Here is a 21,586-nt window from a genome sequence, read left to right on the forward strand (position 1 = left end):
ATTGTTATCATGCATAATGGAGCCCTGGACGATGTAATGCATTTCAAAACAGTCCTGCAATAAATACTACCTTTGTGCCGCGCTGAACTAACTTGCTAGCGACTTTGTCCAATGGCAGTGAAAGATAACTTTCTGAAAGTAAAAGTAACATTAGTCCAGAAATACTCGTAATAAAAATGTAAAACTAGCTAGCTACGTTTTATTTCAAACATAACTGTTATCTTGCCCTCTAGTGGTGAAAATCAACAATTACAATTGCACTCCAGAAGCGTCAAGGCAGACACAATAGTATAGTATTATTGCTGGTTAAAACATTCAAAATAAAACGTACAATAAACAGTGAAGTTACATAGGGTCACCACGAGAAGGCAGTGTATACTCATGATTATACCAGAGTATCTTTAATTATGTACTTTCAAATAGCAGCCATCTAGTCATATTTTTATTTGTTGCTGCATTGTCTTGCTTTTTATGTATTGTATTTTTTAGCACGTTACTTGTTAATGTATGTATTTTACTGAGTTTAACTGCAATTAAATGTGCAGTATGTATAAAATTGCCCTGCCAAACCTCTTTTCTTATTTAATTTGGATTATGCTAACATATGGTATACTGTGTGATGAATGTGCACTGTACTATTGTGCATATTTATGTTATAAGATGTCATTTTATTCTAGTTTTGGGTTGCCTATTTTAACTTCTGATCAGGGACAAAGAGAGCACAACTACAGAGTGCTATAGGTGTAGAGAGTAAACAGGAGTATGTTGAAGTGTGGGGTGAGAGGAAAAACCTAGCAGTCGTTAATTATGACAACCCATGTAAAAGTTTAAAATTGTCACGTTCAGTTCAAAAGAGGACCCAAAAACAGGACTCTAGGCAGGCAGGTTGAAGAACAAAAGATGAGTTTATTACTCACTTAAACGACAACACAACTTACAGCGGCTGAGAAGTCCAGGTAAGTAATCCAAAAAAAGACCAACACAAAAAAATAACAGGAGCCCAACAAAGGTAAAACCACACAGGACTGGTGGGGACAAATGCAGGTACATGGTACAATGATGATCTGACACTGAAAAAAAAAGAAAACACACAGACTTAATACACTCAGGTAGGGGAGACAACGAGACACAAGCGAAACCAACTGACACAGGTGAAAACAATAAAAATAAAGCTATCAAAGACAGGAAGCAGAACTACCAGACAAAAGAGGGAGGGAGAATATTACAAGGTAAAACAGGAAATAACAGGACAAAAACCCAAAACCATGACATAAATAAATTAGAAATAAAAATAAATTGGATTAAAGGTTGTATGGTGTGGGGAGTTTAACATGCATAACACATTATGGGAGTGTGAGAAAACAGATAATAATGGTCAGGTAATAGAAGATTTGTTCAATGAAAAGAATTTAGTTTGCTTAAATGATGGAAATAAAGCAAGGAAAGATGTTTGTACCGGAAAGGAATCTGTGCTTGACCATAGGCTGGTTTCCAATAATACTGCACCAATATGTGATTGGAAGGAGTACCAAGAAGGAACCACAGTTAGTGACCATCATCCAGTATTATGCAAGATAAATATTTCTACATCACTGACCACAGAACAGGGGTGGTGGGATGATAAATGTAAAGTAGCAGTGAGAAATAGAACACATCATTTATTTTAAATACTTAAAAACTAAACAGAAGTGTTACAGGACAAGAACATCAGATTATTTGAATGTATATGATGCTGACGTTGTTATTCAACCAAAATATTCATATGTAGTGACTCTGTGTCAGCACTCACAAGCATTACGACAGATACAGCCAGTAATCATCAGGATCTGCTTTATGAAGTCCTCTACACCAATTCAAGAATAGTAAGTCAAGGGAAAATATCACATTCAAGTGGGTCCCAGCACATTCAGGTATCCCTGGAAACGAAAAAGCAGACAAATTTGCAAAAGATTACGCAACAAATGGATGACATCTACACGGATTACACAGATACACGGACACCTACATGGATTACACTCAATCCAAGATAGTAGATATAGTAAGAAGTAGGGGAACTAACAGGAAAGAACAAGTAACAATAAGCAGACTGAGATTCTGACACAGCAACCTTAACAGTACACTTTTCATTATGGGAAAACATCTAACAGGTCACTGTGATCAGTGTCATGAAAAAGAGACAGTGGAGCATATTCTAGTCACATGAGAAAAATATACAGAAGAGAGACAAGTGATGATCACACAATTATGGAAAACAGGCCGGTGTAAAAAGTATATTAGAGTGTGGAGACGGTGTGGAGGGCAGACAATGACTTTTTGGTTTTATTTTATTTATTTTATGAGAGCTACTGGACTAATTACACGACTTTAAAAAAAGGACATTGAGGAAAATATCCAGAAGGTGGCAGTAATGCAGCGTTGAGGATGCCTACTGCCGTAAAACCTCAGCAGCAGCAGAAGAAGAAGAAGAGGAAGAAGAGCAGCTGTCCGCTTCAAACCAACCACAGACCAGTCCACAACAAACAGCGAAGAGGAAACCAAGAAGGAATCTCCACCTAAACAGTAAGGGCACTGAGCTGAAATCTATTGCTTGATTATAAGGTAATTGAGACAATAAATGACTGCAGCTACGCCAGCGTTATTGTAGGCTAAGTCAAATATTGAACAACAGGTGCGCTAAATTAGCGTTAGCTATCGTGTTAGCCTCACACCCTCTTTAAATTGCAAACTGAGCAGGGTTAACTGATGTCTAAGTTAGTTAACTAACAACCTGATGTCAGACAAAGTTAATATTAATCTTGTTAAAGTTGTTGACAAGTTGTTACGCTACGTTTTCTTGTTCGTAATATTAAAGTTACACTCTAGCTAACTAACGCTGGCTAATCTGACTAGCACCAGTCAACAAATAATATTTTGCTAACGTTAAATAACGTTAACGCGAGCTAACTAGCTAACGTTATGAATGTCTGCCTTTGCTACGTTATTGCATTATGCGATGTTAATAGTTTTGGTGGATCGATTGACATGAATTTGGTTTCTTAGTAACCATTAGCTATTTGACATCAGCTTTGACAGGTGAAGAAGCTGCTGTAGTCTGGAAGGTCGCTAAGCTAATTACAATAGCTGTCTGACGTATTAAACGATGAGCTAAATACGAAATGTTTAAACTGTGTAGTTTTGTCAAGTTTCATGGTGTTATGCAAAACTGTTTTGCTGTGTTAAGTCAGATAATGTGCGCTTTGAGTTGACAGTGGGAGTATCGAGGCTTACTAGAGCTGCAGGTCACATGCTTCCCTGTAATCCACAGATAAGCCCTGTGTGGTCGTTTTGCAGTTGAAGGTTATGCTGCAAAATATTCAGAGAAAATCTTTTACCTTTTTAGTATTACATGACAAACATTACAGAAACATTCCACTGACATTTATTAACCAGTGCTTTGCATCCACAAGAGAAATTTTACTTCAAAGACCCCTATATTGAGATGATACAGAGAAAACTCTTTTAAGCGTAACTACATTCCTGCACTGATCATGAGATCAGCATGGGAGCAAGCTCACATATTTTTTTCTTTTCTCTTTTTGTCATGTGCCAGCTTCTCACCCTTGTGCTAAACTAACACACAACTGATGGAGACCTCCCTCATTAGTGATCTTGACACTAGTGTGCCATGTAGAGAAAAGTGTTTGAATGTAGAACTTCTCAGATCTTTTCATATTTTTGCAAGAGGTTGTCTCTGATATACAGCATACAATACGTTTTCACTTAAACTGAAAATCAAGTTTGCTAATATTTGAGTGTCACTAATGGACAATATCAATGTTCAGTCTCTAGAGTTTTAAGGGTGCTGAGCACTCACTTCCTTCAGCAACATGGGGGAACTCTTCAGAAGTGAAGAGATGACGCTGGCTCAGCTCTTCCTCCAGTCAGAAGCTGCCTACTGTTGTGTCAGTGAACTGGGAGAGATCGGGATGGTGCAGTTTCGTGATGTAAGTCCACTGTTATCCTGTTGTCATCCTGAATCGTGATTGCTTTGTTATCTACAGATTCTGCTTTGGTTTGCCATTTTCTACCAAAAACTGGTACCTGTTTGGGGGGACAAAACACGCTTAAATTATCAGTGTCCTCTGTCGTGGTGATTGAAAAACAACCACATCAGTGATATTGTTGTGAAAGTGCATGCCTTCGGCATTGTGTTCATCATGTGCTCAGAGCCGACCCCTCATTCCACACATGAGAAAGCCCCATTCCTGACAAGCCCTGAGGGAAGCTTTGTGCTAGAATAAAGGATGGGCTATAACAGAGTAGGTCTGTGCATCAACAGTGAAATCTTAATCATCTGATCAAATATACTCTGACATACTCCACCAGTTTAAAAGAATACATAATATTTTTAAATGATAATATAGAAAATGAGAATATAGACTTTTAAAAAATACTATCTATCTATCTATCTATCTATCTATCTATCTATCTATCTATCTATCTATCTATCTAAGGGTAGGTTAAGGGTAGTCAGTGGATAGCTATGCAGAGTTTGGGCATCGCCATTAAATTATTGATATCGGAGCAGTTTAGGTTGCTGATGTGTGTGTACTGTCTGGAACCCATTTGATATTACAAATGTTACTGATGCACAATTTTTGTAATCTTTTTTTAAAAAATTTTTTGAAGTCACGTCTTTGTAAACATGAGTCTGTTCCGATGCTTGACCCTCACTTATGTTATTTTAAAAACATTTTTGCAGCTAAATCCTGATGTGAATGTGTTCCAGCGAAAGTTTGTCAATGAAGTACGACGATGTGAGGAGATGGATCGCAAACTGAGTAAGTGAGCTGCCTCTGCCTTTACAGGAGCAATGGGTGGAAGTTAACATTGCTGCCACTCCTGAAACACAACACTTTTTTTTTTTTTTTTTTTTAATTTAATTTCCACCCTTTAAATGGCCCTACAAGAGGTGGAGCCCTAAGCTTAGTACTCACTGTGCTTTTAAAGAGGGGTGGTTCCTTATCCAGTGTAAAATGACTACACCTGTACCCCTCCTTTTTACCTTGTTACTTTTATCTTGCAGGATTTGTGGAGAAAGAAATAAAGAAGGCCAATATCCCAATAGTTGACACAGGAGAGAACCCTGAAGTCCCCTTCCCAAAGGACATGATTGACCTGGAGGTGACTGCTCTCTCTCTTAAAGATAAACAGTAATCTTTATTATCTATTGCGTCCCTCTGCTGACCCCTCTGTATGTCTCCTCACAGGCCACATTTGAGAAGCTTGAGAATGAGCTGAAGGAAATAAACACCAACCAAGAAGCCCTAAAGAAGAACTTCCTGGAACTGACTGAGCTCAAGCACATCCTGCGTCGCACACAACAGTTTTTTGATGAGGTCAGCTTAATTGTGCACGTAGGCCTTGCAAAACAATGTGCTGAGGTCTTTAATTTTTCTAACATTGTGGTGGCCTGAAAAAAAAGTGTGACTTTTATAACAGTTTATCGCCATTGTTGCAACATCTAAAACCACTAAATACAGCATGAGAAGCAAATGACCTATTTTGTATGTATTGATAGGTTATTGTAAAACCAAAACTTTAACTCACTGTGGCAAGTTAGTCTAAACTCAGCCATTTCTGGTTTGCCTTGTGTAATACAGATTCTGCTGATAAGCTGTCTGCAGTCATCTCTCTCTCACTCACACACACACACACACACACACACACACACACACAGAGAAGCACTTTTTGCTGCTTGATTTGGCAAAAGGTGTTTCACTCGTGATCGTTTATAGTTGCTCACATGGCCTTGTCCCATTTACACCAGCTATTCACGTTAATTAATATCCTGTAATTCCACTGTTGTATAATACCTTGCGCAGATTTAATTCTGTGTACACTATTCATTTTCCGGAGCAAAGCCTTGCCTGCACAAGGTTCAAAGTCCTCTACGGATTGGCAGATCTTTAGACAGTTGAGAAACAAATGTATCAGGGCAATTAAAAATGCATGTCATGTTATTTTGTAGATACCCTGTCTGATTGTAGAAGTAATCCAGCTAAATTTTGGAAAACAATTAAGGCACTAAATCATGGTCATGCTGTCTCGTTGCCCAGGCATCTCTCTCTAGATTCTGTCCTTGTCTCAGAAAAAGTGAAATCTGTGATATTTTTAACAGTCATTTTATTTCTTCTGGTCACCTGGTTGAACACCCAACTGTATCTACAATTGCTTCAGTCGAGGATGGGTGCAGTTGTAATAGCGATAACCCTTCTGGGGAAAGATTTTCCCTTGGGCAGCTCACTGTTAAGGAGGGATATGATGCCTTGGCCTCAACTGAACCAAACAAAGCTATGGGAGCAGACCTTTTGAATGCAAGACTCGTACTGTTGGCTGCACCTATTATTATTATTATTATTATTATAGCTTATCTTTTAACACATATTTTTAATTTAACTCTTGCATCCAGAAATATTCCTAAAGTGTGGAAAGCAGCTAATGTACTGCCACTGCATAAAGGCGGTGACACCGGCGATCCAAATAACTACCGCCCAATCTCCAAACTGTCATGTTTAGCCAAAATCTTAGAAAAGCTCATCAGTATTCAAATGCATCACTTTCTGTCTGAGCATCGCGTTTTAAACTCCCATCAGTGTGGACATAGACAAAGTTATCTTACTGGCAGAACTCAGGCAATAGTTGCGGATGGTCATCAATCTGGTTTTCTTGAAGTTACAAAAGGGGTACCACAGGGCTCAATACTAGGTCCTATCCTGTTCACACTGAAAATAAATGACCTGGGCTCATTGGTTAATAACAGCTCTATTAATTATTATGCTGACAACACAATATTTTACTCATCAGCGCCCTCTATTGACAAAGCTTTGTCTAATTTAAAATCAGATTTTTTTTTTTTTTGGCTATTCAAAAGGCCCTAATTAAACTTAAGCATTTACTAAATCCAGATAAGACAAATTACATGCTCTTCTACAGATCCCAATTGAAAAATCCTTTTAATTTGAGCCCCAGTTATTGTACTGATAGTAAGAGTCCCATGTTATAAATACCTGGATATCTGGTTAGATGAGAAAATATCTTTTAAAACTCATGTTAAGGATCTGACTAAAAAGCTTAAATTTAAATTAGGTTTCTTTTTTTTTTAGAAATAAGCAGTGCCTCTCTTTTAGCAGTAGGTTGCAGCTTGTACAGGCAACATTTTTATTAGTGCTTGACTATGCAGATGTAATTTACATGTATGTTGCTGCTAATACCCTCAAGCCCATTGATGCTGTGTTTCACAGTTCTTAGATTTATTACATATGGATGGCCATCACTTACCACTCGAAGAGTCACTGTCTTTTTATTTTATTTTATTTACAACGCCTTCCTAAATAAGCTACAGTTTCATTCATCATCACTTTTAAGAATTAGTAATATGGGGTACGTACTCATTCATATTCATTACCCTAGATATCCCATTTGTGAATACGTAATTGGGATTCACCTTTTATGCTCCTTTTTTATAGATGGAATAAGCTTCAGGACTCCCTTAGATAAAGTTAGATAAACGTTTAGAACGTTTAAGTGTCTGTTGAACGATGTTTTATATAATGAATGCTCCTGTTTTTTCTTAATGTGTCTGCTATGTTGATATGCTCATGTGCCAACGTGCATGCTACCTGTTGCCGTTGCGCCGTCTCGTCGGCTTACTTATTCCAACTTTTAGCTTTCCCTTTTCTTATAAAACTTGAGTTATTATTATTTCTATTTTTATTCTATTAGTACTTCTATTCCTGTGTGCATTGACGTGATAGTGAGCAGCTGTAACGAAAGAGTTTCCTCTCGGGGATCAAAGTATTTCTGATTCTGATGTCCCTGTGTAATGTACTTGCTTTACTGTCTTTCTCTTGTGTTTTTTATTTTGTAAGTAATTTGTCTTGTGTTTGTGTTGAATTTTTATTTTTTGTATAAAAATGTTGATACACTTTTTGTATAACTTATTTTGATTATGTATTTGCAGGGCACCATTGTGAATGAGAGCTTTGCACTCAATTGGCTTTCACCTGATTAAATAAAGGTTATCTATCTGCCCACTTTTACCCAACATGAATTCCACTTCATTGCCTTCACAAGCACAACTGGGTTGACTTACAATGTTAAGTCGTCTTTTACGAGTTGTTATGAGCTTTAATTGAGGTGAATCATGTAGCCAAACACGTAGCTGTTCAGCCATTAACTAGCTCTTGTATCTTTCTCCTGTCCAAATCTCAACATTCATGTAAATAAAATGTCTGAGAAGTATGTATATATAGTAATGCAGTTCCAGTAATGATTATGTGACATTGTAGCTAATGATTTGTTAACTGACTCTCATACAGATGGAGGATCCCAGTTTACTGGAGGAGTCATCCGCCCCCCTGGATCTTAATGAGACTACCCGAGGGGCTGCCCTCAGACTGGGGTGAGTCTGTTTTTGTGGTCTTTGCTAATTCAAAAGGATTCAGCTTTTCTTGGAGATTTCCATTCTTTGCACTTCTGCCATCTGTGTCTGAAACCAGAGTGTCAGCCAAACACCACCCACAGACCAGCTCAGGCTGGCCAGCTTAGTCAGGCAACAGAGGTCACCTAAAGCGGAAATCTGTTCATTATCCACATTCACAAATGTAATTCCTATTGGTGTAGACATTTCAGTCAATGTTATCATCATGATCAGCTTTTCCAGACAAAGAAGAGACCTGAATAGACAGACAAAGACAATACACAGCTGCTTAGCATTTACATAAGGCCTATTACAGCTGTTCAAACATAACCCATGCTTTAAAACATGAAAAATTATCTATGTACAGTACTGCTCAAAAGTTTGGGGTCACCTGTTAATGTTTTTCTTCTTTCCTTCCATAATGGCTATTTTTAACATAGATAAAAACAGTATAATTATACAACAAATGTATTATTTACATTTGAAAGAGTTTTAGAATAATTAAAAAGCGTAAGTGACCCTAGATAATTTTTTAACCACAACTGTGCAATTGGTTTCTGAATGTATTGGGAACCCATTTTTCTTTGGGCCCTCTGCAGTCTACTCAGTGGTTAGATTGAATAGATTTAAACTGTGATCAGTCCATGGTATGTTCAGCTGCTATTCCGTGATCCAATTCCAATTGTGCCCCAACCCTAGACTGACCTACTATTTCTATATTGAAGTTTTAAGAATAACTTTGCTGAAGCAACACACCTGTTAATTCCATCTTGTTATAAGCATTATTGTTCACTTGACACTGAAACAGGAACCTGTTCCTATTTAAATCTGCACAGATTTCAATGCTAAGCTTCCAATTTCTTTTACCAATGACTGCTACTTTCTTATATTCTTATTTAACTGTTGCTCAGAGGTATCTTTGTCTCTTTCTGCCCTTTCAGTTGTCACTCTGGTTGAACCATTGTACCGCATTTTGTTCTCCATGTACAAAACATAACTTTTTTTGCAAACCCTTCATACAAAATATCATCTATTTGTAAAGAGGACTTTTTACAACCTAAAAGCATGAAAGATCATTCAAAAATATTCCTCTCAGCCATCTGACTGTACCAATCAAGCTTTTGTGGCAGGTGACTCCAAACTTTTGAGTGGTAGTGTATATAAATTGTAGAAGTGCAATAATTATTACATTGTTGAGACTATGAAATTGGAGCTATTGCAGTTGAGAATCATACGTTTTCTGAAAGTTACTTTTAGCTTCTAGTTAAACTTGACTATCTTGAGGAAGTAAAAGTCGTAACAAGGTTTCCGTAGGTGAACCTGCAGAAGGATCAGGCCCTTTATTTATTTATTTATTTATTTATTTATTTATTTGTGAGCCAAGATGATCATTTTTGTTAGGATTTTTTTGACTTCTTAGTTAAAGTTTTTTAAGGGTATTTTTTTTGTTTGATCCATGCCAGCCCAGATAACCAACAACAACATTGACAGAATCTTTCCATCTGTTTATAGATTTGTGGCTGGAGTCATTGGCAGGGAACGTATTCCCACATTTGAGAGGATGCTGTGGAGAGTTTGTAGAGGAAATGTGTTCCTAAGGCAGGCAGACATTGAAGATCCGTTGGAGGACCCGGCTACGGTCAGTACTGTTTAACAGATTTAAAAAAAAATAATAATAAATAACTAAATCTTACAATAAGTTGATTAGAGAACTAGTGAAGTTGGTCAGATGTAGTGCCTGTTTGACTGTTCTCTTACAAAGTCCTAACTGTATGATGTTTCCACAGGGCGACCAGGTCCATAAGTCTGTATTCATCATCTTCTTCCAGGGAGACCAGCTTAAGAACAGAGTGAAAAAGATCTGTGAGGGGTAAGTGACTGGCCAACATTTGTAGAATTTTAGTGTTAAGTGTTCTTGGCCAACAGAACCTTTTTATATGTGCTTATTCATCCGTCTTCAGGTTCAGAGCGACTTTGTATCCGTGTCCAGAAACACCCCAAGAGAGGAAAGAAATGCTAGCAGGGGTGAATGCACGCATTGAGGACCTGCAAATGGTAAATACACTGGCAGGGAAAACACCCACACAATGTTGAGTCACTGACTTCCACAAAAACTGGACTGGTTAGTTTTCTTTTTTTATTTCTGCGTGGTCATCAAAGATTTTTCAGAAATCTACTGGAAAGTGTTGGTAGAGGAAATTTCTTAAGGCATGAAGACAGTTAAAAGACAGTAATGCATCTGCTCTTTACAGTTCATTCTCAGCTTCCTGCCTAGATAAGCCAGATATTTTATAAGCAATAAATTAATTTGATTTAAGTTGCACAAATGGCCGCTCATAAAAACCAGAGCGGTATGCTTCACAAGCCAATGATATAAATCATAGATAGAAAGAGAGTCAGATGAATACTTAAAGGATGTTAGAGAAGGTGGTTGGCAATCATAACTGCTCTTTAGTTGTGTAAAACATCAGGAGGACTTATCTCAGTCACCCGTTTGACAGACAGTGTGTCATCACATCCTCCATGACACAGAATGTTTTCATTACAATGCTTATGCTGGTGAAACCAGTAACTGCCTGGCTCTCATTTGACCTGCAATCCTCTCTTGTTAACACCCCAATTTTGCCACCCTGCTCTGTTAGTTTGGGGAATAATGCCTCAGTTATTGGTTGCTCATCAACTGTCTAGTTTTGGCGCCAGAGAAATGTCCTCCAGCATGCAGGATCTTTCCATAGAAACTACACTGTTGTTATTGTGCCTGCAGTGTTGAATTCCTCCCCAGTGATTTGTTATCTAGTGCAAGGTAGAGCCCCAGGGAATCCCTACTTCCTTTAGCTTTGCAAATGAGAACCCTCTTGTCTCTTGGTCATATGACAATACATCCACCGATATGGGTGTTTGACATCATGTCACACAGACTCATATCACAGAGATCACATTTGTTGTACTCGCTGCAGCCTGGGCTACAGTCTTTTAGAAGTCTCTCACATGTTACTTCACTCAGTCAGCCACAGAAGCAGCTTGCACAAGACAGATTCTTGATATTTGGCACACGTCCTGTTTAACAAATCAATCAATATCCTCTCACGGCTTTGTATACCAGGGAATTTGGATCATGGTGCATGTGGATGCAGTGTTATGCTTGTTGCTACGTGGGCATGAGAGCTGAATGACAGAATGGCATGGTTGAGGAAGAATTCCAAGCTATTTGGACAGCTATCAGCTATGTGTGGGCCATTGAGCCGCTCTACAGCAGGCGAGACTGTAGGCAGACAGCACAGAGCTTAAATATCCTGCTATTTGCTGATCATGGGACTCGGCTTTAAAAGTGAGTCATACAGAAGCATACCTGGGAATATCTTATTTCTTTCGGGAAAACCTAATGGATTAGACAGCCCGTTGCTCTTTAACATATGACTTACTGCTCACTAATCACACCAGTAAATGCAAAGCCTTTCTATGAATATCAAGGAATGTATGATTTGTTGCTGCTATTTTTAGTTTTCTTGTTATGATAGTCTTTTCTGATTGTAGTGGACATTATACCCCCAAAGGTGCTGAACCAGACTGAGGATCACAGGCAGAGGGTTCTGCAGGCTGCAGCCAAGACAGTCAGAGTGTGGTTCATCAAGGTGAGGAAGATGAAGGCCATCTACCACACCCTCAACCTCTGCAACATTGATGTCACTCAGAAGTGTCTGATCGCTGAGGTGTGGTGTCCTGTCTCTGACCTGGACTCCATCCAGTTTGCCCTGCGCAGGGGGACGGTGAGTAACTGAGCACCAGGCAGTTCATGTTTAAGGAAAATAACCACCATTTAGGTTTAGTTCATGTTTTATAGACACAGTCACACAAGGCACCCATTTCAGTCTTAGAAAGTAGACTCTGGTTCAAGTTTAACTGGTCATATGTTGAATGTAGCAGAACCAGTTTGAAACCAACAAGTCAGTGCAAACAGGATGCTCAGTCGGCAGTGTACTCCAGCTTTTGTGTGTACCCAAATATCTGTATATGTACTTTGAATTAAGGTATGTTTATTTAACTGCATCATTGCTAACTGGAGGAGCTTTGTATAAATGTTTTTAAATAAACCAAAATTATGTTGGCTGCAACAAATTACGATCAGGGTGACCAGTTGCAGACAGCTGTAGGTGGTGGACAGGGAGGAAGTGAATGTGGCTGTGTAAAACAATTGAGAAGTGAAGTTAAGCAAGCCAGCCGCTCACACTGCAGTGATCAAAGCCAAATGCTGCATTCATTTTGGTTGCAAACCAAGTCATTTTCTCTGCCAGGTTACATTTTTGGTAGTCACGCGTGACACATTGTGCTCAGGTTAAAATGGTGGTCATAGTTGGGGGAATCAGCTTTTTGTGGCGCTAATCAATTAAACTGTAGGTAGAAGTTTTTGATAAAAATGTGTAATTTATTTGTACTTCTGAGTTCACTCTTAATCTTGAAGGGGAACACTGATTTTTATACATCAAAGTCTGTTTACAGGTCTTGGTACAGTGCTACTGAAAATGTAAAAAACAAAAAAAAAGTGTTATAAAGCCTTTTGTTGCTCCAGAGGGAGCTGTATGAAGTCTGATATGAAGCAATGTCCTTCGTAACTCCGACAAGGTTGGTGGAGTACTCTTAACTGGATATTTAGTTGTACACTTGGTGTAGCAACACAGACTTGGCCCTGTAAGGCATGGCACTGTCTCTACACTCAATTTATCTCTCAGCTTTTATTCTGTCTTTATTCTGCAGCCTTGTCTTGAAACATGAGGCCATGGTGTACTGTATCAGGATCTTATCTATACCTCTACTTCCACCTTCCTACAAAGTTGTCCTGGCAGGCTGTGTGAACTCAGCTAAGATAAATACATTTCATAATTAAAATTTAAAAATTAAATATTAATTAAAATCTAATATTAAAGAAGGTGTCAGATCAGAGCCGTGATGGGCTATGGAACCCTCAATCATACAAATTGAGAAAACAGCAGGATACCTCTCATTCGTGTACAGTTAGCTTTCAACATTCTCAGCACATGATCTCATTCTTGGAAAGATTAGTAGTATTTTTATATTTCTCTAGGATAATATATGTAGGATTGCATAGTTTCCAAACTCTTGTATGGCCTGTTTGCCTGAGATTTCTAATCCATTTCTGAAATGTTCTAGTAGTGCAGGTCTGTGAAAGAAAACAAATGTGTATCATAATCTTGTGTTGCATGACATTGTGTTCTGCTTTTTAGGAGAAGAGCGACTCCACTGTGCCTTCCATCCTCAATAGAATGCAGACCAAGCAGACCCCACCTACCTGTAACAAGACAAACAAGTTTACCTCAGGCTTCCAAAACATTGTGGATGCTTATGGAATTGGCAGCTACCGTGAGATTAATCCAGGTAAGCATGTGTCACATCTTTCTCTGTACATCCCTAAAAGTTGGACCTCTGCCTGTCACTACCTAGGCCATCATTGTCATCCTCTATAATAAGGCAGTTGAACTTTTTGTTTAAAAAAGTCTGTTTACCCAGCTGCCTGTAGTATTGAACTACACTGAAAGGCTTGCTGCCTACTCTGTCTCATCACCTATTATCATCTTGTTGGGACATGCTGTGTATCGTGACATGTTTCACTCATATCTTGTTTCACCTGCCACACCACCCTCCCCTTATGTGATGCCTGCCTCCTTACCTCCTTGTCTCCAGCGCCATACACCATCATCACCTTCCCCTTCCTCTTTGCGGTTATGTTTGGTGACCTGGGCCACGGGGTGCTCATGACCTGTGCTGCCTTGTACCTTGTGTTGAGAGAGAGCAGGCTGATGGCCCAGAAGAATGATAATGAGGTATGGATCCCATCATGGCCATTTCATCAGCCCTACACCATCCTTAATGGTGATACACCAGCCCCAGAGCTGTACAGGGCTTGGTGCTTCTGTGGATTTATGTTCATAATTGCAGAGATGCAGCTTTTCTTGTTTGAGAAACCCATTTGATTTCAACTTACCTCTCACTGATTGTTTTGTGGCAGATGTTCAGCATGGTGTTTGCAGGGCGCTACATCATCCTGCTAATGGGAATCTTCTCAATCTACACTGGGATCATTTACAATGACTGCTTCTCCAAGTCCCTCAATGTGTTTGGCTCTGGCTGGAGTGTCAGGCCTATGTTCAACGCTCGAGTAGGAGGCAACTGGACGTAAGTGTCATTGGTAATCATTGACTGGCGCTTTAACCCAGTGACCACTGTAGGTGTACAGTAATTCAAGTTACAAAATTGATTGGTGTTCTCATCCTGTTCAGGACTGAAACACTGGAAGGCAATAAAGTTTTGCAGTTGGACCCAACAATAGATGGAGTGTTCAATGGGCCGTATCCCATTGGCATTGATCCGGTAAATATTTTTCTTTTTAATCTGTATTCTCTTTATTCTGCTTAATCTCTATTGTCTTTTTTTTTTCTGCTAAGTACAAACTAGCGTAGTTGTTACTCATTACATGCTTTCAAGCCATGTCTTGTCAAATGATTATATATCAGTTAAAAATAAATCATTAATAATGGCTCGTTACTGAAATCTAACAATTAATGGTAGTGCTAACATAAACTTGCTTATATAACTAGATTTATTGTAATTCGTTTAAAGATGAAGCCCACTCTCAATGAAAAGAGAGTGAACATTAATTAACAAAGAATAATATTAAATATATTGTGATATTTGACTTTGTCAGTATCGCTCAGTTAACACACATACCATCTTTTACCATTTTGTCTCTCAGATATGGAACATTGCCACCAACAAGCTGACATTCCTGAACTCGTTCAAGATGAAGATGTCTGTTGTCCTGGGAGTCATCCACATGCTGTTCGGAGTTTCTCTCAGTCTCTTCAACCACCTGTGAGATATCCATCCCCATTTATACTTTCATTTCTTGTTGTATTTCTTTGTCTTTGAATTTGTGCATAATTGCCATTGTTACGAAGTGATTGATTGTTCTCTGTAGGTATTTCAAGAAGCCACTGAATATCTACTTGGGATTCATCCCAGAGATTGTCTTCATGTCCAGTCTATTTGGCTACCTAGCCATTCTGATCTTCTATAAGTGGCTCGCATACGATGCACGCACCTCCAGGGATGCTCCGAGTCTCCTCATTGCCTTTATTAACATGTTTCTCTTCAACTACAATGACCCCAGTAACAAACCTCTCTACAGAGGACAGGTTAGATACACTTGTTATTTACCTACATTCATCCTTTTGTCCTTAAATGAACCACAGCAAGCTAGTTGTACTTCTTTAATGTTTGTCTTTCTCTCTTCTCCCCTGAATATGTAGATGGGTCTACAATCACTCTTGGTGGTAATCGCCTTGGCTTGTGTTCCCTGTATGTTAATAGTGAAAACTCTAGTTCTGCGGAGACAGCATTTGTGGCGGAAAAACCTGGTAAGATGAAGCAGACCTGCAAGTGGAATCACTTGAAATAACCCATTGTACCTCAATTATAAACACAATAAGTGATTATTTATACCTTTTTTTTTTTTTTTTTTTTTTTTTTTTTTTTTTTTTTTTTTTTTTTTTTTAAATTTTGTTATTTTACCCATCTTCTATGCCAGGGTACAGAGAACTTTGGAGGAATCAGGGTGGCCAACGGGCCCACTGAGGATGAGGCTGAAATCATCCAGCATGACCAGCTCTCACAGCACTCTGAGGAGGAGCCTGAGGTAAAAGAGACATGCCCTCGTCAGTAACGACATTTTCTCCCTCTTGCTCACAAAGCTGGAGTAAGGGCAGGCCAGCAGTTTGGTGAGGGAGGTGGGGGGAACACAGGTTATAGGATCTACTCACATCGTTGAATAATTCAGTCACAGTTGGAAACAGAAACACCTCATGTTTCCACTTCCACTGTGGCAATGAAAAACATCAATTATGAAATAAGGTCCAGTTTGGCAAAACGGTTTAACAAGCTCCACACTGCCACCCTTAGATTATAGTAAATGCTATTGAGAGATTAAATTAAGAAATGTAATTTACTTTGTTTACTTTATGGAGTAGTTCTGTTGTGTGTGCAGTTGCTTGTAAATATAAAGAATATCCAGGCTGATTTAACTTCTTGTGAAAATTGTTGTATATCCTGAATAGCTTTAACACTACCAGGCAATGGTTGTACTGAATTGGGATTTGTTGTGGACCTCTTAAAAAAAAAAATAAAAATCAACTACTATATTACCCTAATTTAATTATAAAATGCCCTGACTGCTCATGTGTCATCCTGTAATGCTGGGTTCACCCTTTTTCCTTTTTTAAGTGAGTAACTGATTTCTCTGTTACTTTTTCTATTTACTGATGTCTGTCTGTCTGTCAATCTGTGTGTGTGTGTGTGTGTTGTCAATAACCAAGCGCTGCCTTTTGTCACCTGCTGTCAAGGCCTGCGAGGAGGAAGAGGTAGGACAGGAGCTCATGCTGCACCTCCACTCTGCAACCTATCCCTTCCTGTCAAAGTGCATGTCTAGCAATTTTGTTTCTTTCTGCCCCTCGCTTTGTTGTCTATGTATGCTGTCAACCATTGCCTTCTGCGCTTAGCTTTGTCTTTGTCTTTGTGTGTAAGTGTGTGTGTAAGTGTGTGTGTAAGTGTGTGTGTAAGTGTGTGTGTAAGTGTGTGTGTGTGTGTGTGTGTAAGTGTTAGTCGCTGTGTGTTCAAGGAGTCACAGTGGGTGCCAGTAGGCCAGTGCTTCCTTATAGTCACGGTGACGTGCATAAGGCATCAGCAGGGCAGCTGATTCTTTGGGTTCACAGGGTCCTAAGACAACGATGCCTCTTCTAATTTGGGGGACTTTGCTGATCTACAGTAGCAAATGGCTTTCCTATCAATTACCTGAATGATCATGCACACACAATGAACCAGACTCCTCCTATGTGGACCTCAGGACCTGTCGTAGAGATGTTGTTTTCTAGAGATTCATGCTGACGTGCAGTTACGTTTTGATGTTGTATCTCTGTCCCACAGTTTAACTTTGCAGATGTGGCAGTCCATCAGGCGATCCACACCATAGAGTACTGCCTGGGCTGTATCTCCAACACTGCTTCCTATCTGAGGCTTTGGGCCCTTAGTCTGGCTCATGCACGTAAGTCACACTTTTCCTCCCTTATCATCAAATTTAACTATAAATTAACACAGTACTATACACACACCCACACCTTTTTTTTTTTTTTTTTTTTTTTTTTTTTTATGAAGAGAAATGGATATCTACACTCAAATGGAATGCATGCGACTCAAGTTCATCACAGCACTTAAATCTGTGTGCTTTCTTTGTCCCATGCACAGAGTTGTCAGAGGTACTGTGGTCCATGGTGATGCACATTGGCCTTTCTACCAGAAGCTTCGGAGGCTTCTTCCTTCTGGTCATAGTCTTTTACTTCTTTGCTGTTCTCACAGTTGCCATTCTTCTCATTATGGAAGGCCTGTCGGCCTTCTTGCATGCACTGCGATTGCACTGGTAAGTTGAGTAATTGTGTGTGTTGCATTTGTTTTTGTTTGTATTTCATGCACTTCCTTTTTTTCCTCTCTCCTCAATATAAACTTTGATCTCAAGTTTCATCTGTGAAGCATATGTTCAGTTTTTAATTGTGCTCATGATTTTACTAATGCCAAATGACTGCAAGCACTGTAAACCACAGACCTATAGCTCCATCTGCAGGCTAGTTTTTACTTTACTGTTTCTCGGAAGATCGTCCCTGGGTGCACATAACCCTTTCTTACAACTTAAGGAACCAGGACCAGCTTCTTTGCATAAAAAAGTCAATCATGGGTAAATTGAACACAGAATTATATAACATAATAATTATATAATAATTATTATATTAACTATCATGACATCAAACAGTGTGACTGTATTTAGTAAAAGACCTACTACACTGTAGTATAGCTGAGCATCACTTAAAGGTATAATGAGTAGGATTTTCCTAAAAAAACAAATGTATAGACCCATATAAAAATAATCCCTCTCAATCATCACTTATGACCCACTAGAAAGGTGTGGTGATGTCTGTATCTGCAGAGACCCTGCCCTCTGTCTGTATTTTCCTATTTTCTTTTATTATTTTGCTGTGTTCGGGATGTTTCTGGGCGTCAACCTTTGGGCAGGGCGTGAGGACGTGGCGAGCAGGTTACATCGCTGTCTCCGTCTCTCTCCTCTGCTCTGTGTCTGTGTCATGGATGTATAAAGAGCTGCAGGTCATTGTGTCTGTTTGACAGTGCTACACACAAACACAGTAAGGATGAAGCGTGGCTTTGGCTACATTCACATAGAATCCGGCAACTTAGCTCCTTCCTGCCGTGTTTATTTGTGCTTTAGAATGTAACCGCCGTAAAACAATCAGAAAATAACATTTTATTTATCTGATTCACTGCTTTGTTCTTGCTAACGCCGCTCCCTCTATTCATTCACTCTCTAGCTTGCTCGACCACCGGCGCTCACTCTCTCGCTTGTTGAGCCGGGGAGGAGGGGCCAACTTTGAATCGTGTGTTTACAAACTGCAACTGACAAATCTACTCATTCTGCCTTTAACAAAATACCAGATTCAGATGATCCATACAACAGGTTATACTGTTACTTTAGATTGTTACAAAGTTGAAAATTCACAACAAATTATGTAACAAAGCATTTAGAGTGCCAGGGTGTGTCTGCCAGTCAACAAGGGTGTGTGCCAATTAGAAGTTAACAAATTGTGGTTTCCCATCACCAGCTCTCTTTCCTGGCCTGTGGCCTGGAACATGCCTGGTTTTAGTCTGTTGTGCTTTCCAGTTTTGCTGCGTGTGTGTGTGTGGTGTGCAGAACAGTCTACAACTCCTTGCTATGACCGGGATGAGCCTTTGTTGGCCCCTCATCAATGTCTTTGTCTCGATTTTCTGAATGTCATCCTGGTTTTATAATCCACTGGCACATTTACAGAGCATGCCTGCCTTGCAGTCACTCTCCTTTAATTATCCTTTACACAGGAATGCTGGGTGACTCAGCTTTCACTAAATGGCCTTCTGGGATAACCAGGTGCAGTTTTGTATGCAGGGAAGCTAATATAAAACGCCAATCATAATATTTGATTTGTAGCGATTGCATCAGGGCATCATGTGACTATTGAATGTCACATTTAAAGTCTGTTTGCCAAAGTAGAGGTGCAAAAACTTAGCTGGCCTTTCCAACTGGTGCTCGTTTGTCTCTAGAGACGTTCTTGAAGTTGATGAGATACCCTGGAGACCTTAACCATTAAACACTAATATACTGTCTTACAGTATATGCAGAGAAATGACAGCATCTGTTAGCTAAAAAGTACTAAGATCATGTTTTTTTTTTGTTTTTTTTTTGTAATTTCAAAAGAATACAAGTATATCTAAGGGAAAAACAAATATGGCCTGTGAATTTTGGGGATGATAAGACAGATAAGACTTCTAGATATCTTCTAAATATCTTTATATCCTTTTGGGATTTATTTTTAACACTGATGGGCAAAGAGCACCACAAAGTGCAGGGTATAGTAATATTTTTAAAACCACTATCTCCCTCCACTTCTACTTTCCTACACCACGCAGACTATGGAATGGCAGGTATTCGTGACTCCTCAGTTAAAAGGTCATGCAGCCGTCACTTAGCATTCACCTTTTAAAAATAGAGCCTGATCATTTTCCAGAAGGGAAGAGGCTTAGGTGTCTGGCCCAGGACCGGGTTTTGATTGGCTCTTTATTTTCTTTACAGGGTGGAGTTCCAAAACAAGTTTTATACAGGCCAGGGCTTCAAGTTCCTCCCCTTCACCTTCGAAAGCATCCTGGATGGGAGGTTTGAGGACTGACAACTCCTTCTCCTCTTCTTCTATTAATGTCCCTTATCTCTTGAGAATCTGTGTGGTGTTGAATAGTGATGTTTGTGTGATGCAGTTTCCGACATCCCGGGTGTTACATCATCTACATGAGTGACACTCCACAAGATTATCTGTCAGACTGCCATTTGTTTTAAACTTCTCATCACTTTTTAGAATCAGTATCTAAATCTGCAACATCTACTCAGGAATTACTATTCACTCATTGATTCATTCAATCCTGAGAAAAATAGCATTATCTGTTATGTGTCTTGTCTTAGTGAAGTCATTTTGTTTTACCTGTTTTTTTTTTGTTTTTTTTTAGTTTAATATTATTTATGCAAATCTTTGCTTTTGTAAAACCTGCATTTTTTTTCTGTCACAGTGTTGCACTACCAATCATAAATGAGGTCTGTGATGTGCATGTCTTGACTGATTATGTTGATAGATGAGTAAAGAGTAAAGTAACAGAAGTGTTTCCTACTTTCCTGTCTGTCTTCTCCACATTGTTCTATCAGGTTGTCCCTTTCTCTCTGTATTGGCATTGTTCTTCAGCAGCAATCAACATCATGTGCACAGAGCATATCATCGGTTTGATTTCAAAAACACACACACCCACTTTGCACATGCAGATGCCTCTATTACACTGCATACTGACCTCACACACAGAGCAATAAAGGTCCAAAGGGAATACAATTGAACTTACACCAGGATGTCAGTCGGTGCTTTTAAGATTTAGATGAACTGCCTGTTTAACCTTCGGTTGTGCTCTAACATTGCCATAAATGCCCTTTGTGTTTAGTGATCTCTTCTCCATCGATCTAGAGTACACAGAGAGAATGAAGGGTAATCAATAGGTGGATGCTCTGTAACAGTCCAACAAGCTATAATGATTCAACAGTGTCATTCCTGCTGATTTTTGTTCCTTATGCTGACTGCAATTGTATGTTAAAAGTTTAAAATATTATTGTCACACTTAGAAGGGAGTAAGAACGGCATACAGCTGACATGTTCAAATAGAATTAATTCCTCAGAAATCATTTACCACCCACATAAAGTGTGCATCTGTCAATAAAGTGGAAAGAGCTGGATAAAGTTGTGGTTTTGTTTTCTCTTATGTACTTTTTTTTTGCTTAATCTGCAGCAGTGGTGAAAGAAGTATTCAAAGCCTTTACTTAAGTAAAAGTAGTAATACCACACTATAAAAGTACTCTGAATGCAGGATTTAGTTGAAACAATCTTATTTAGGTATAAGTACAGAAGTATTATCAACAAAATGTACTTACAATAT

General features: G+C 39.0%; 1 protein-coding gene across 5 annotated transcripts; it reads left to right on the forward strand.

Annotated features, from left to right (window-relative positions):
- Nucleotides 1-2,400: 2,400 nt before the first annotated feature.
- Nucleotides 2,401-21,386, forward strand: atp6v0a1a (ATPase H+ transporting V0 subunit a1a). 5 transcript variants are annotated; one of them, XM_044180360.1, is made up of 22 exons: nt 2,401-2,559; nt 3,822-3,983; nt 4,742-4,820; nt 5,066-5,163; nt 5,250-5,378; nt 8,361-8,443; nt 9,974-10,100; nt 10,249-10,331; nt 10,423-10,516; nt 12,016-12,228; nt 13,702-13,852; nt 14,159-14,298; nt 14,484-14,650; nt 14,755-14,845; nt 15,228-15,346; nt 15,453-15,669; nt 15,784-15,891; nt 16,062-16,169; nt 16,846-16,890; nt 17,453-17,570; nt 17,771-17,942; nt 20,196-21,386. In XM_044180360.1, the coding sequence occupies exons 2-22, from the start codon at nt 3,867-3,869 to the stop codon at nt 20,287-20,289; spliced, it is 2,553 nt and encodes an 850-aa protein (XP_044036295.1). In that variant the 5' UTR covers nt 2,401-2,559; nt 3,822-3,866; the 3' UTR covers nt 20,290-21,386. The 5 variants fall into 5 exon arrangements, 4 of the variants coding, with proteins under 4 accessions (XP_044036295.1, XP_044036297.1, XP_044036298.1 ...); XM_044180362.1 differs by having other exon boundaries at nt 16,873-16,890; XM_044180361.1 differs by having other exon boundaries at nt 2,470-2,598.
- Nucleotides 21,387-21,586: the final 200 nt, after the last annotated feature.

This window comes from Siniperca chuatsi, linkage group LG21 (assembly GCF_020085105.1).
Source record: "Siniperca chuatsi isolate FFG_IHB_CAS linkage group LG21, ASM2008510v1, whole genome shotgun sequence".
Lineage (NCBI taxonomy): Eukaryota > Metazoa > Chordata > Actinopteri > Centrarchiformes > Sinipercidae > Siniperca > Siniperca chuatsi.

Coding starts and splice junctions, on each gene's coding strand:
- atp6v0a1a (XM_044180360.1), top strand. CDS start 3,867: ATGGGGGAACTCTTCAGAAGTGAAGAGATGACGCTGGCTCAGCTCTTC. Junction 10,332..10,422: donor GTGAAAAAGATCTGTGAGGG/GTAAGTGACTGG, acceptor ATCCGTCTTCAG/GTTCAGAGCGACTTTGTATC. Junction 16,170..16,845: donor ACTCTGAGGAGGAGCCTGAG/GTAAAAGAGACA, acceptor TCAATAACCAAG/CGCTGCCTTTTGTCACCTGC.